Source organism: Octopus bimaculoides, chromosome 23 (genome assembly GCF_046866305.1).
Source record: "Octopus bimaculoides isolate indiv1 chromosome 23, ASM4686630v1, whole genome shotgun sequence".
Classification (NCBI taxonomy): domain Eukaryota; kingdom Metazoa; phylum Mollusca; class Cephalopoda; order Octopoda; family Octopodidae; genus Octopus; species Octopus bimaculoides.
The window spans coordinates 18,050,596-18,064,829 of NC_142950.1; the positions used below are offsets into that span (position 1 = coordinate 18,050,596).

The window sequence follows — 14,234 nt, forward strand, 5'->3', positions numbered from 1 at the left end:
AATATGTATCATTACCCTTCATTTTCTGAAAAAAATGTCTAGATGGGCTATTTTCATTCAAAAGCTACTGGTGTGGTTCACCCAAAAACTGAAGAATCTGAAATAAAAAGGAAAGGACGTTACACAGAATAATAAAAACATAACAATGATGTTGCCATAGGGTGCAAACCAGCTGGGAAAAGTTTTATCAAAATCAATTCACAGAAAACAGAGAAATCTTAAAATTTCACTCCTAGGCTATTAGCATGGTTCTGGGTGCAGAACAAATGTAGAAATTATTCCTTTTACAGTTGTCCAACTTAGTTTTCCTTCTTCCCTTTCCTCAATTACAATCTTGATTTGTTCTCTTTTTTCTCTATTGTTGTCATTATTTTTAGCCCTTTTTAACTTTCCTCGCTAATTGCTTGCTTTCTACTTTCCTCACATAATACAAATTGTCTTGACATCTAGTCAATTCTAGACAATCTTTGTAGCAGAATGTAATAAAGTATTCCTGGTGATCTATTGTAATTAAGCATGTAATGCAGACTTCCTAACAATCACAATGATGAAACATATAAAGCAGTGGTTCTGAACCATTTTTTACCTTATGGACTCCTTTGATTTGTTTTACTCTTGTGGCCCTTTATGTTAAGAAAATGTCTATTGTATTCTTATAATTAAATATTATAAAGAATTGTATAAAAACAATAAAATATTTCGAGTATAGTAGAAGCATAACCAATTTATTGTTAGAATTTAACAATAAAATCTTGTATGGACCTTTGTTGAGAACCACAGATATAAAAGAACAAATAATATAAACTTGTGTTTATTGCAATTTCTCCTATACACACGCTTTTCAGACTGAACACTAGCCACATCAATGCCAACTGCACCACTAATGGGAAAAGAGAGTGAGTGGGAGAATAGCCTAAAAATATATCACGACTCCCTCTCATTCCCTACAAAACTTCCTTAACACACACTGATCCTGACATACCTCTTTAATTGCTTCAGCAATACAACAACCATCAATTCTTTTCTCATCAGAGATATACAGGAAGATCTGCAAGTAGAGAGTGAGAGAGACTTGAAAATATTAAAATATTTTTTTTTTAATCTGCCAATTCATGTAATATAAAAAGACAAAAAGCTGGTTCTGAAAGGGGCTACTCTATCAATTGGAATTAACCGTTTTCATTAACAGTTTTTTTTCAACCACCAGTGTAACTTGGAGTTTATGTAAAGGAAAGCTTTCTATTACTCAGAACGTATGAAACAAGAGTTAACTAACAGTCAAAATAAACATTGATGTTTAGGACAAATTTATGAAAATGATTTGGACAGGAAAAATGTTAAAAACAATGTGCTCCAGTACTCAACATCTCATTAGGGGCCACCACCACCATCATCATCCAGCAACAAGAGGATATCTTAATAAAGAGGAACATTATTATTAATTAACCCTTTGCTTGTCCAGAGCATTTTCATGAGCATTCTAAATGCCCATGCTTGTTTCCAGACTTTTATTCAGCCCTTGTTTCTAAGTAATATAAAGCTCTCCTTTCCTAAGTTACTCTGGTGATGGAAAAAATTGGAAATGTATCATATATGAAACATGGGCACCAAGGAAGTATGTTTTGTGTATTATGTGATACACAGGACAGGCAAGCTCCTAATCCACAGCCAAGTAGTAAGGTGCCCTGCCCCCATGAAGACAGCATAAAAAAATGAGGACTTGTCAGCTCAAAAAAACACCAACCCCATCAAAACTTTTTGTAAAATGAAGAACAAGCATTCTTTTTAGTAACAAAGGCAAAGAGTACAATTGTGAATATAAGTGGCCAAAATAGGGTTGCTGTGAAAGATTTCTGGAATAATGTCATCATTCAACAGTGTGTGTAACTAAGGGATGAGAGTCTCTCCTATTCAACCTTTAACCTATCCATATTGAAAAGTCCCAGTTCCAGTACTACAGATGTGAGTAGCATAAAGTAGAAAAGAATCACAAGATAGAATTTCAAACTGAGCCAATTGGCAAGTGATTTAGGGGTAGACCAGAACAAGATGGTTGGGTAATATTTGTAGTCTTAGTTGGTCATGCTTGGGAATCCATCTAAAAAGAGTAATGATGGTTGCTTCTGATAGGGCCATATGGAAGAGTCATCTAAAGACTCTACAACTTGCAGAAGACTGATAAGATGATTTTGGATAATGACCATAGTTTTTGATGGCTAAAATTGACGATGAAAGTTGCTCTCTGGAGAAGGTGCCTAAGAACTATCCGCATGTCTGCTATAAGAATAGTGAGCAGAGAAGATGAATCGACAAATCATTAAGATGTGTTTAACTTTATTAATAAACTAGCAGTATAGCCCGGCTTTACCCGGGATTAAGCTAGGATTATTAAGGTAATCAAGTTCTTTATTTGAAACCAACTAAGTAACATCGATGTCAAATTTGGGCAAAATGTGTTGAAATTGGTAAACTTTTGGCTGAAAATGAGTTGCAGACAAGTTGATTGGGTTATCCCATAAAGAATTGGTTTATCGATTTTTTCCAGTCATCGATTTTTTTTTTTTTTTTCATTTTTGGAGAACTTAAAGCATTGAAAGATCTCATGAGTCCTAAGTAATGCTGGCATCAAGTTTGAACAAAAAACATCAAAATTTGGTAAAAGTTATGATTGAAAATGGGGTGTAGGCAATTTTATTGGGAAATCCTATAAGGAATCGGTTTATTGATTCAAATTTTATCCTGATTAAATGGAAAACTCCATAAGGAATCAATTTATTGATTTTTCACCCCAAATAGGACTTAACCGAACACAATATTGCTGATTCAAAAACATCTAAATTTACACTTTAAAGTTTGTTTTCACACTCAACCCTGTTCTGCAGAATCAGTGTCGCGACGGGAGGTTTGTGCCCATCTCTACGTTCTGAGTTCAAATTCCGCCGAAGTCAACTTTGCCTTTCATCTTTTCAGGGTCTAAAAAATAAGTACCAGTTGGACACAGGGGTCGATATAATCGACTATTCTCCACCTTCCCCAAGCCGCCCTTGTGGAAAAAAAATTCAAATAATAATAATGACCTCTGCCAATGAAATAATAATAATGACCGCATGGGTTGGGAGTTTGATCAGATTGCACATGCCAGCCCTTTGAAAACACCACCCCCATCATCAATCCCCCTTTGCCTATGGGTCGGGAATCCTTCTAGCAAGGAAAATTAGATGCCCAAAAGGGCTCCTGATCATCTGTGTCAGAAGCGGTTATGTTCAGATCACAACTAAGTCTTAAGTGTATTGTGTTTTTGAACTATATGACGTACACTCACACGGACCCTGGCCTTTCAACTGGATTTTATGTACCCAACCGCCGGATTACCTTGGATTACTGTTCCCGTTGGATCTGCCTTTCCTGAACCTTGATTGAACATCAGCAAAATTTGTCCGTGACTCTTACACTTTTTTCGACTTGTTTCACCTTTATCTGTTCTCCTTCTACCTTTCTCGTCCTTCCCTTGTCTCACCACTAATAACACCCACACCGACATTCACATCCTCTCACCATGCCTGACCTTCACTCCTTCACCCAACATCTTCAGTCCCTTCTTCGCCGTTTTCTTTCTTTTTTTCCCCCACAATGCTTGCAACCCACAAAAAACCTCTCTTACTTGCTCTTCAAAAAGACCCGCCACACTAGCCATCTCAACTTTCTCAGCCGCTGTCTCCGCCATCACGTCATACCCCGTGGCTTCCTCTTGAAATTCCACGCTCCCCCTTCATCGAGCCCACCCTTGCCCGCACCTCCCGCCTCATCATCCGTGCCACCATCCGTTCCCTCCTCCACTCCATTGACCACCAACTCTCCCAAGCTTACCTCCTCCTCTCCTCCCTCTGCCCTCAACCCTTCACCCAACCTATCCTCCGCTTCCTCCTCAATCTCAATCACCAACTCCACAATTTCCTCACACACACAAAAAATAAAAAACTCCACAACCTCCACCCTTCCGCACCCCTGACACCCTCCCCTTCAGCTCCCCCTCCCGATTCCATGCCCCCCTCCACCGCCCATTCCACACACTCACACTCCTCCCACCCGGACATCCTAACCCCCACGCCATCACCTCCCCACACCTCCAACAACCCCAACCCCACCCCACCTCTTCTCCCCCTCCTCCTCCTCCCCCCGCCTCTACACCTCCTCCTCCCGACCCTACTCACCCTACCACCTCGCTTCCTCACACGGTTGTGACTATACCACCCAATCTCCCCCTGTCCGCCGCTGAGCGCTCGCTCCTTGGTAGGGGCCTCCGCTTCACGCCTCTCACGCCCCATTGTGACGAATTCGGGACTCGCACTGATGTCAGCCAGTTCCTGCGCCGCATCAAACTGTGCGCGTTCTTCCATACGTCAACACAGCGTCCCGACAATCGGGACTACTTCTCGGACCTGGGACGCCGCCTCCAGGCCAATTCAGTAGCCTAGACTTGTTCGTGGATGACTGTAAGGCGTTGGTCGAGCGTTTCGACTTTAAAAAAAGACCCCTCCGGGCCAATCTCACCCGGGCCGAATCGGTCGCTCTCCGCAATCTCCGCCGCCGTGACGACATCGTCATCAAGCCGGCGGACAAAGGTGGAGCAGTGGTGGTGTGGCGCACGGACCTTTACAGGAGGGAAGCGCTCAGCCAGCTTCACAATCCCCTATTCTACCGCCTCCTCCCCTCCGACCCCACCCCCTCCTACCAACGGCTTGTGTCCTCCACAATCCATGACCTCATCTCCTCCTCTGCTCTCCCCGCTACCGCCACCAACCTCATCGTCCGCACACCTCGCACCTCCTCCATCTACTTCCTTCCCAAGATCCACAAACCTAACAACCCTGGCCGCCCCATTGTCTCTGCTTGCAATTGCCCCACCGAACTCATTTCAAAATACCTCGACCATATCCTATCCCCGTTAGTTGCTGCCCTCCCATCCCACATACACGACACCAACCACGCCCTTCGCCTCTTCAATTCCTTTTCCTTCCCTCCCGGCCCCTCACACCTCCTCTTCACCCTGGACATCAAATCCCTATACACGGTGATTCCACACAACGATGGTCTCTCAGCCCTCCAATACTTCCTTGACCGCCGCCCTGACCCCACACCTAGCACCCCTACCCTGCTTCGTCTGGCAGAACTCGTCCTCACCCTCAACTGCTTCACGTTCGCCGGAGATACCTACCAACAGGAATCTGGGGTCGCGATGGGGCCCAATTACGCCAACCTCTTTGTTGGTTACATTGAGGCCCAAGTATTCTCCCAATTCTCCGGTCCGACCCCGGAACTATACGGTCGCTACATAGATGACTGTATAGGAGCCACCTCCCTCTCCCGCGAACAGCTCTGCCTTTTCATCTCCTTCCTCTCCAACTTCCACCCCGCTCTTGACTTTACTTCCACCATCTCTGACACCTCTGTCAACTTCCTCGACATCTCTCTTTCCATCAACCCCCCCTCCAACTCTCTCACTACCTCCGCCTTCTTCAAACCCACTGACTCCCACCTCTACCTCAACTTCTCCTCCTCCCATCCATACCACACCAAACGAGCCATCCCCTACTCCCAGTTCCTCCGCCTCCGACGTTTGTGCAGCCTGGACCAGGATTTCGAGACCCAGTCCCAGTATCTTGCTCGTCTGTTCATGCATCGAGGATACCCCTCCCACCTTGTCCAATCCGCCCTCGCCCGCACCGCCGCCCTCTCTCCTCCCCCACACCAATCCCCTAACCGTACCCCCTTCCCACTCCGTTTCCACCCTGCCACCCTACCCCTTCGTCGGAGGATCCTACGGGCCTTCCGTCGCCTCCAGCTCGATCCCACTACCCACCCCATTTTCCCCAACCCACCCCTATCCGCTTTCAAACGCGCCCGCAACCTACGCGATCTACTGGTCCACAGTACCTTCTCCTCTTCCTCCCCACCCGGCTCCTTCCCGTGCTCCAGATCCCGCTGTCACACCTGCCCCTTCATCACCAACACTACCTCTGTCACCGGATCGAACCTACAAACACTTCACATTCCACACAGTTTCACCTGCACCTCCTCCAACCTTATTTACTGCATCAAATGTACCCTATGCAACCAACTCTACGTGGGGCAGACGGGCCGCCGGCTGGCCGACCGTTTCACCGAACACCTAAGGGACGTTCGGCTAGGTTCGGACTCCCCTGTCGGCCGTCACTTCCAACTGCCCAACCACTCTCCCTCTAACATCTCCGTTTTTGGCCTCGCCCTGCACCATGGGTCCACTCCCTCGCGACTCCACTTGGAGCAACGCTACATTTTCAACCTTAATTCTTCTTTCCCCTTCGGACTCAACACAGCCTTCTCTTCCTTATGACTCTCCCCTTTACGTCCCCGCAACACTTTACATAATTTTTTTTTTTTTAACCCCCCCCTCGTCCCCCTTACATTATATCCATTATTCTCTTGTTATTAGACTTACTTTTTTCTACTTTTTATCTCACCACTACTTACACGCACAAATACCCACACACCTTACATATATACCGCCCACATACATATACCGCCAACATACATGACAAACATACATACGCGCCCTCACACACACATAGCCGAACGCACATATATACACACACACACCCATATATACGCGCACGCCTACATACACATGCACACACATACACACAGGAGTGCACACACAAAATAACACACATACGCACGCACACACATAAACACACACATACACACCCCTCACATACATAAAACCACACACACACACACACATACACACAGGCACACATACACATATACACACATGCACACACACACAATACTCACTCATATACATAACACATACGCACGCACGAAAACATACACAATATACACATACACGCACGCACAAAAAATATACACACACGCGCACACGGAAACACATACAGACATACATAAACACACACACACCCGTTCCTAACACTCACTATCCCACACACACACGCACATCCACACATATACACACACACGCACACACCCACATACACACACACTTCTCACCAACACTACACACTCACACAGACACGCATACAATCATACACACATGGGCATAAACAACACACGCATATACAATAGCAAACGCACGCACACACACGTACACAGCAACGCACATACACACAAACACACACGCACGCACAGAAAACATACACATACACACACGCGCACATACAAAATACACACACACACGTACACGTACCTAACACCGACAACCCCACACAAACACGAACACACACACCCAAACAACCACCTGCTGACCTTCTACCTACACTGTCTACAGCGTCCACTAACCAGTCCTGCTACTAATTTCTTCCACTACGTCATACACACACACACACACACACACACATACATACGCACACACACGTTCTGTTATCACACACACACTCGCAGACTTTCGCACGCGCACCGATATTCATCTCCCTTTTTCACTCTCCTATCTTAGAAAGAACTTTTCCCCCACCACCTCCTCTTCCGGTCTTTTCATCATGTAACCTCGTGGGCATCGGTACCATTTTCCTCTTTCTCCGTTCTTCCATTCTCCGAACTTTCCATCTTTCCGACGAAGGGCTACGCCCGAAACATCATACACTCTCTCTTTCCTTTCCTGAGCGTCCAATAATACTATCCATATCACGTCCTCACTTTGTTGTTTTTTTCTTATTGTGTTTCTGAACTATATATATATATATATATATATATATATGGGCAACACACACACACACTAAAAAAAAAAAAAAAGACAGGTATTTGTATGTATGTGTGTATTAATGTGTATTCTGTCTCTCTCTATATATATATGGTAGTAAGTAAATGCATTTTTAAGAAAGATATTAAAAAAATTCAGTTTGTAGAGAATAAATGTTTGACTGTTGATCGTATTTGGAAGAGAATGACAGGTATTTGTATGTATGTATGTATGTATGAGTGTGTATTCAAAAACATCTATATTTACACTTTAAATACTCACTCATATACATAACACATACGCACGCACGAAAACATACACAATATACACATACACGCACGCACAAAAAATATACACACACGCGCACACGGAAACACATACAGACATACATAAACACACACACACCCGTTCCTAACACTCACTATCCCACACACACACGCACATCCACACATATACACACACACGCACACACACACACACACACACTTCTCACCAACACTACACACTCACACAGACACGCATACAATCATACACACATGGGCATAAACAACACACGCATATACAATAGCAAACGCACGCACACACACGTACACAGCAACGCACATACACACAAACACACACGCACGCACAATAAAACATACACATACACACACGCGCACATACAAAATACACACACACACGTACACGTACCTAACACCGACAACCCCACACAAACACGAACACACACACACCCAAACAACCACCTGCTGACCTTCTACCTACACTATCTACAGCGTCCACTAACCAGTCCTGCTACTAATTTCTTCCACTACGTCATACACACACACACACACACACACACAAACACACTAACAGATAAACCACCAAACCATGCACACACACACACACACACACACATACGCACACACACGTTCTGTTATCACACACACACTCGCAGACTTTCGCACGCGCACCGATATTCATCTCCCTTTTTCACTCTCCTATCTTAGAAAGAACTTTTCCCCCACCACCTCCTCTTCCGGTCTTTTCATCATGTAACCTCGTGGGCATCGGTACCATTTTCCTCTTTCTCCGTTCTTCCATTCTCCGAACTTTCCATCTTTCCGACGAAGGGCTACGCCCGAAACATCATACACTCTCTCTTTCCTTTCCTGAGCGTCCAATAATACTATCCATATCACGTCCTCACTTTGTTGTTTTTTTGTTTCTTTGTTATTGTGTTTTTGAACTATATATATATATATATATATATGGGCAACACACACACACACTAAAAAAAAAAAAAAAAGACAGGTATTTGTATGTATGTGTGTATTAATGTGTATTCTGTCTCTCTCTATATATATATGGTAGTAAGTAAATGCATTTTTAAGAAAGATATTAAAAAAATTCAGTTTGTAGAGAATAAATGTTTGACTGTTGATCGTATTTGGAAGAGAATGACAGGTATTTGTATGTATGTATGTATGTATGAGTGTGTATTCAAAAACATCTATATTTACACTTTAAAAGTTGGTTTTCACACTCAACCCTGTTCTGCAGAATCAGTGTTGCGACGGGAGGTTTGTGCCCATCTCTACGTTCTGAGTTCAAATTCCACCGAAGTCAACTTTGCCTTTCATCCTTTCGGGGTCTAAAAAATAAGTACCAGTTGAACACAGGGGTCGATATAATTGACTATTCTCCACCTGCCACAAGCCGCCCTTGTGGGAAAAATTTCAAATAATAACAATAATAATGACCTCTGCCAATCAAACTCCCAACCCACAACTAAGTGTTAAGTGTATATATATAAATATGGGCAACACACATACACACACACATATACACTAAATAAAAAAATGTTAGTAAGTAAATGTGTTTTAAAAAAGATCGGTAAATTGTAAGATTAACACCCGCACATTTTCATTAGTGTTAGGGTTAGGTAAGTAATTGTGCGGGTGTTAATGTCAAGATTTACGAAAAGATTTTCAAAAAAACTCAGTTTGTAGGGAATAAATGTTTGTTGATCGTATTTGAAAAAGATGTCTCGCTATTTTTTTTGTTGTTATCATGGAAAAGGATGGAATTAGAAATAACAATTCCCGCCAATTAGATTGAGGTCATTGGTAACCATAGGTACATATATATGTGTGTATTTACGTATGATTGGTAGTGTGTCTGTTTATTTGGTCTCTCACTCTTTTTCCTTCGTTTCTTCGTCTTTTTTCTTGGATCGTTCGTAAGTGTTCATAAGAGAAAGTAGCAATTGAAATGATTTGTAAGAGGAATAGAAATAGTTAAGTAGATTGTTTTAGAGGGGCAAAGTAATTTTGTATGTAGTTTTATGGATTTTATTCGTAATTAGGAGTTATTTTGACTGAAAAAATGACGCTGTGACCTAACTTATTGTATTTAGAATATTGATTCTGATTCTTTCATTCAAGAAATTTGGAATTGTGTGAATGTATGAATTTTAATAATATACACACACACAGAGAAAATCTGCCTTTTATAGATAAGATAAATGTACCTTGTAGTTACATTGGAATGATAAAGTGCTATCAGGAAACCCAAGTTCTTGGCCCATTACTTCATTGAGGTCTTCCACCTGAAAGAAAGTAACATATATCATCATAATTATAACAAGCGATCAGCTTTACAACTCACCACGCACTGCAAGAAATAAACGCTAAAGCCCCTATTACCAGTTTTAAATCTCCAAGAATAACACACTATATTGTAGGTGAGCAAAAGAAAAATAATGAATCAACAAGGTTTGGTTAACTGCGTACAAGATCGTGTTTCAAGCTTAAAGTAAAAAATATTTTACCTTTTGCTCTCATCAGCGACAGAATTCCATAGCATAAATTTACGAGTATCTGAAAATATGCATGCGATCAGCAACATCGTATGACCAATATTCATCCACACTCGTAAAAATATACTGCAAAGTAGAATTCACATCTTTCTTTTAAGGTAGTAATAAAAGCTTTAGCATCTATTTCTTGCAGTGCATGGTGAGGCATAAAGCCAATCCCTTGTTATAATTATGTATATAATTATAAAATATTTTGTAAAATTTACCTATGAGGTTTTTATTTCTGCACTGACCACCTGGTAAAATTGTTGATTTTACCCTTTTATTACAATTAATATTTGAATTATATATATAAATGAATATACATCTTTAATATATTCCTGACGTGTGGGTAAGGGGATGTCTTTAAGAGATGCTTCCAGATTTATCTTCTCCATTTTTAAATATTTTATTAGAAATCCACTTCTACTATGTCTCTCGAATCATGACCTCAACAACATACAATTCTTGCTGGTAAGAACAAAACTTTTAAAATGGTTAGAGAAATTCAAAGGATTGCTTTGACCAAATGGTAGAACAGCTGTCATATTTATAGAAAATCTGTGTCTGGATCCCAGGGGCAGCCTTCAACTTTATTTATTTTTTTTAACCCAAGCTATTATTTATAGCTTTATCTAATTCAAGCTTCACCATTCTGAAAAAGACGTTTATATAAAATCATTTCAATATCTATTTTCCCATGCTTGCACAGATCACAACACCACATAAAAAGATCCTGTACTCTGTAAAGTGGTTGATGTTAGGAAGAGCATCTAGCTCCTGTCAAACTGACTCATGCCAGCATAAAAAACGTATGTTCAGTGATGATTACAATGACGATGATGCAAATTTTCTACAGCTAGACACCCTTCCTGTTGCCTTACTTTCTTTTAAAGATGGTCAGATGTGATTCGAGTGAATTTGGTTACCACCTGTAGCAGGTTAAACATTCACAGAAGATCCCAAGATTGGCCTATACCATAGAGTTAAGTACATTTTAAGGGTGACAGTTTGTGGTGAAAAATTTCTGATTTACAACAACAAAAAACTAAGAAAAATACCCAAAATAGTTTCTGACAGCACAACCACAACTTACCTTGCGGATAACATATTTTGGGTCATCGGGGAGAACAAGTATGATGCGACATCCTGTTTCAGAATATTCTTGGACAACTCTTTCTTTCTTCCAACCCTGAAATTAGTAGGAAGAAAATCAATAAATAAATAAAAACAAAACAGAATTACAAGTAAATATGAAGATTGTGGGAAGGAGGGGTATCATCATCATCATCATCATCATCATCAATACACTGTAGATAATCTGCTTCACAGCCACATGGTTCCAGATTCAGTCTGTATGGCACCTCAGGCAAGTGTCTTCTATTATAGCCTTGAGCTGACCAACACCTTGTGAGTGATTTGATAGGTGAAAACTGAAAGAAGTTTGTTACATATAACATACATACACAAACACATATACATGTGTCCATCCCGTTACCTTTTGACAACCAGTATTTGTTCATTTACGTCACAGAAACTTAGTGGATCAGCAAAAAGAGACTGACAGAATAAGTAGCAGACTTAAAAAAAAATAAGTATTGGAGGCAATTTGTACAACCAAACTTTTCAAGGGAGTGCCCAAGCATGGCCACAGTCGAATGACTGAAACAAATAAAAGATAATCCTTTTATTGGACAGTGGATCTCAAAATGCATAAAACTATAAATAATGACGTAAATATCGAATCCACATCTCCTGTAGACATGACAGGCATAGGGCAGTCATTAACTTTTCCTAGCCAAAAGAGTCTTTCAACCCAATATTTACATGGTATTAGACATAGCTTTATGCACTTTAAAATCTATTTAAAAAAAAATTTTAACGTGTTCTTTGTCAGCAATCATCTGCAAAAACATGTCTAGTCATGAGGAAATATCTTACTTGGAAACAGGTGAGGGTTGGTGACAGGAAGGGCATCTGATGTAGAAAATCCACTCCAACAAAATCCCATGCATGAAAAAGTGGATGTAAAACCAAGGATGATATCTAGCCTTGGTCTCTGTTAAAGAAGCATCTACATCTGTACTTCTCAAACTTTCAACTGTTGTCTCCTTTCTTTTACTAACCGATTTTTAAACTACATCAATTCATCTTCCTCACTCTTCCATGCTTGCATGAGCTGCACAAAATTTGTTGAAATGGAATTTTTAAGGCCAATACTTGTTTACAACCCTCACTAGTTTATGAGTTGGATGGAATTTATTGAGGCAGATTTTTCTAAAGCAGGTTGCACTTCCTGTCACCAACCCTCACCCATTTTTAAACAAGGTAATACTTGTCTCTGTCCAGACATGTTCTCACAGGATATTTGAAATGAATGAGTGCTTGCATGAGAGACACTTATTCACAAGCATATGATATTAAAACAAGACTCACACATTTGATGAACTTCTTCAGTTTCTATCTACTAAGTCCACTCAAGGCTTTGGTCAGCCCAAGGTACCATACAGTGGGACTCCATTTGGTTGGGAAGCAACCACATTATTATTGTGGCTAGTAAGCTGTTTATCATAAAATTGCATTAAATATATTTTTTTAAATTAATATGAATGGTTAAGTCAAGATGTGAACAAGTGAAGGTTGGGACATGAACAAGTGTAAGTTGGAGTGCAAATGACTCAGCATGTAAATGAACATAGTTTAGGGTGTGAATGAGTGAGAATGTGGATCACAGTGTGGACAAATGTGAGTGCAGAGCAAGATGTGAATGAATGTGACAAGATTGTAACAACACGGATCAAAGTGTAAAAAAAAAAATGTGATAAGGTATCAATGTGTTAAACGTAAAAAGGTGGATCTAAGCTTGATTAAATGTGAAAGGGTGGATCAAAGCCAGATTAAGTACGAAAAGGTGAATCAAAGTGTGAACATGGATGAAAATATGCAGAGCTTAACTCATGAATTACATGTGAATGCATGGTTATCATATGAAGGTTTGAAAATCAATCAAAAATGTTGGTGTGAATAAATACAACATATATTAGTCCATTCTGAATATAAGTACATACAAGTATTTATGTGAATAACATCTGAACATCCTAGAATATGTAAGTGAACTAACCATGTGAACATGTTGCATAGACAAAAAAACCACAAGTCAACAATATAAGTCAAACCAGACTGACCGTAAACTTGAGAGTGGTCAACAGTGAGTAGTGGAATTTGGCATGTGTTGTTTCATCAATAGGGTCAGCTCTTGTATAAAACATGCTGCATTGAGGACACTGTACGGCACCAAACCTTTTCTGTCCGGCATCCTGTAGAGAGATAAAAAGACGTGTGAGCCTGTCCCTCCAATGTACTTTAACCACTACAACTACCCCACAAAGAAAAACAGCCTTTGCCTTTCCCTTAGATAACATTGGTGTGGAAAGGGGAGGCTGGTATGCATGAGTAACTGCTGGTCTTACATAAGGAACTTTCTAGTTTGTAATCCCATGGTCATTCATGACCAAAGGTGGTCTTTTTTTGTAAATCTAACCCAAATATTTGTTTTATGTTTAAACCAGCCAGGTCTGACCTTTTACACCTATTTTAGAATGCCATTCTAAAAATAAATCATCACATCATCAAAATCTATGAAATAATGCATGATTAATTCAA

At 40.8% G+C, this 14,234-nt stretch overlaps 1 protein-coding gene across 6 annotated transcripts in view; it reads right to left on the reverse strand.

Moving 5' to 3' along the window:
• LOC106875851 (N-acetyltransferase ESCO1) overlaps nucleotides 1-14,234 on the reverse strand; it is a 52,748-nt gene that overhangs the window by 6,064 nt on the left and 32,450 nt on the right. For all 6 annotated transcript variants that reach the window (XM_014924143.3, XM_014924144.3, XM_014924142.3 and 3 more), the window contains 4 exons: nucleotides 13,757-13,888; nucleotides 11,668-11,763; nucleotides 10,245-10,322; nucleotides 983-1,048 (listed from right to left, as the gene is read on the reverse strand). In XM_014924143.3, the coding sequence (XP_014779629.1) occupies nucleotides 983-1,048; nucleotides 10,245-10,322; nucleotides 11,668-11,763; nucleotides 13,757-13,888 (372 nt within the window). The remainder of the gene's footprint in view (nucleotides 1-982; nucleotides 1,049-10,244; nucleotides 10,323-11,667; nucleotides 11,764-13,756; nucleotides 13,889-14,234) is intronic.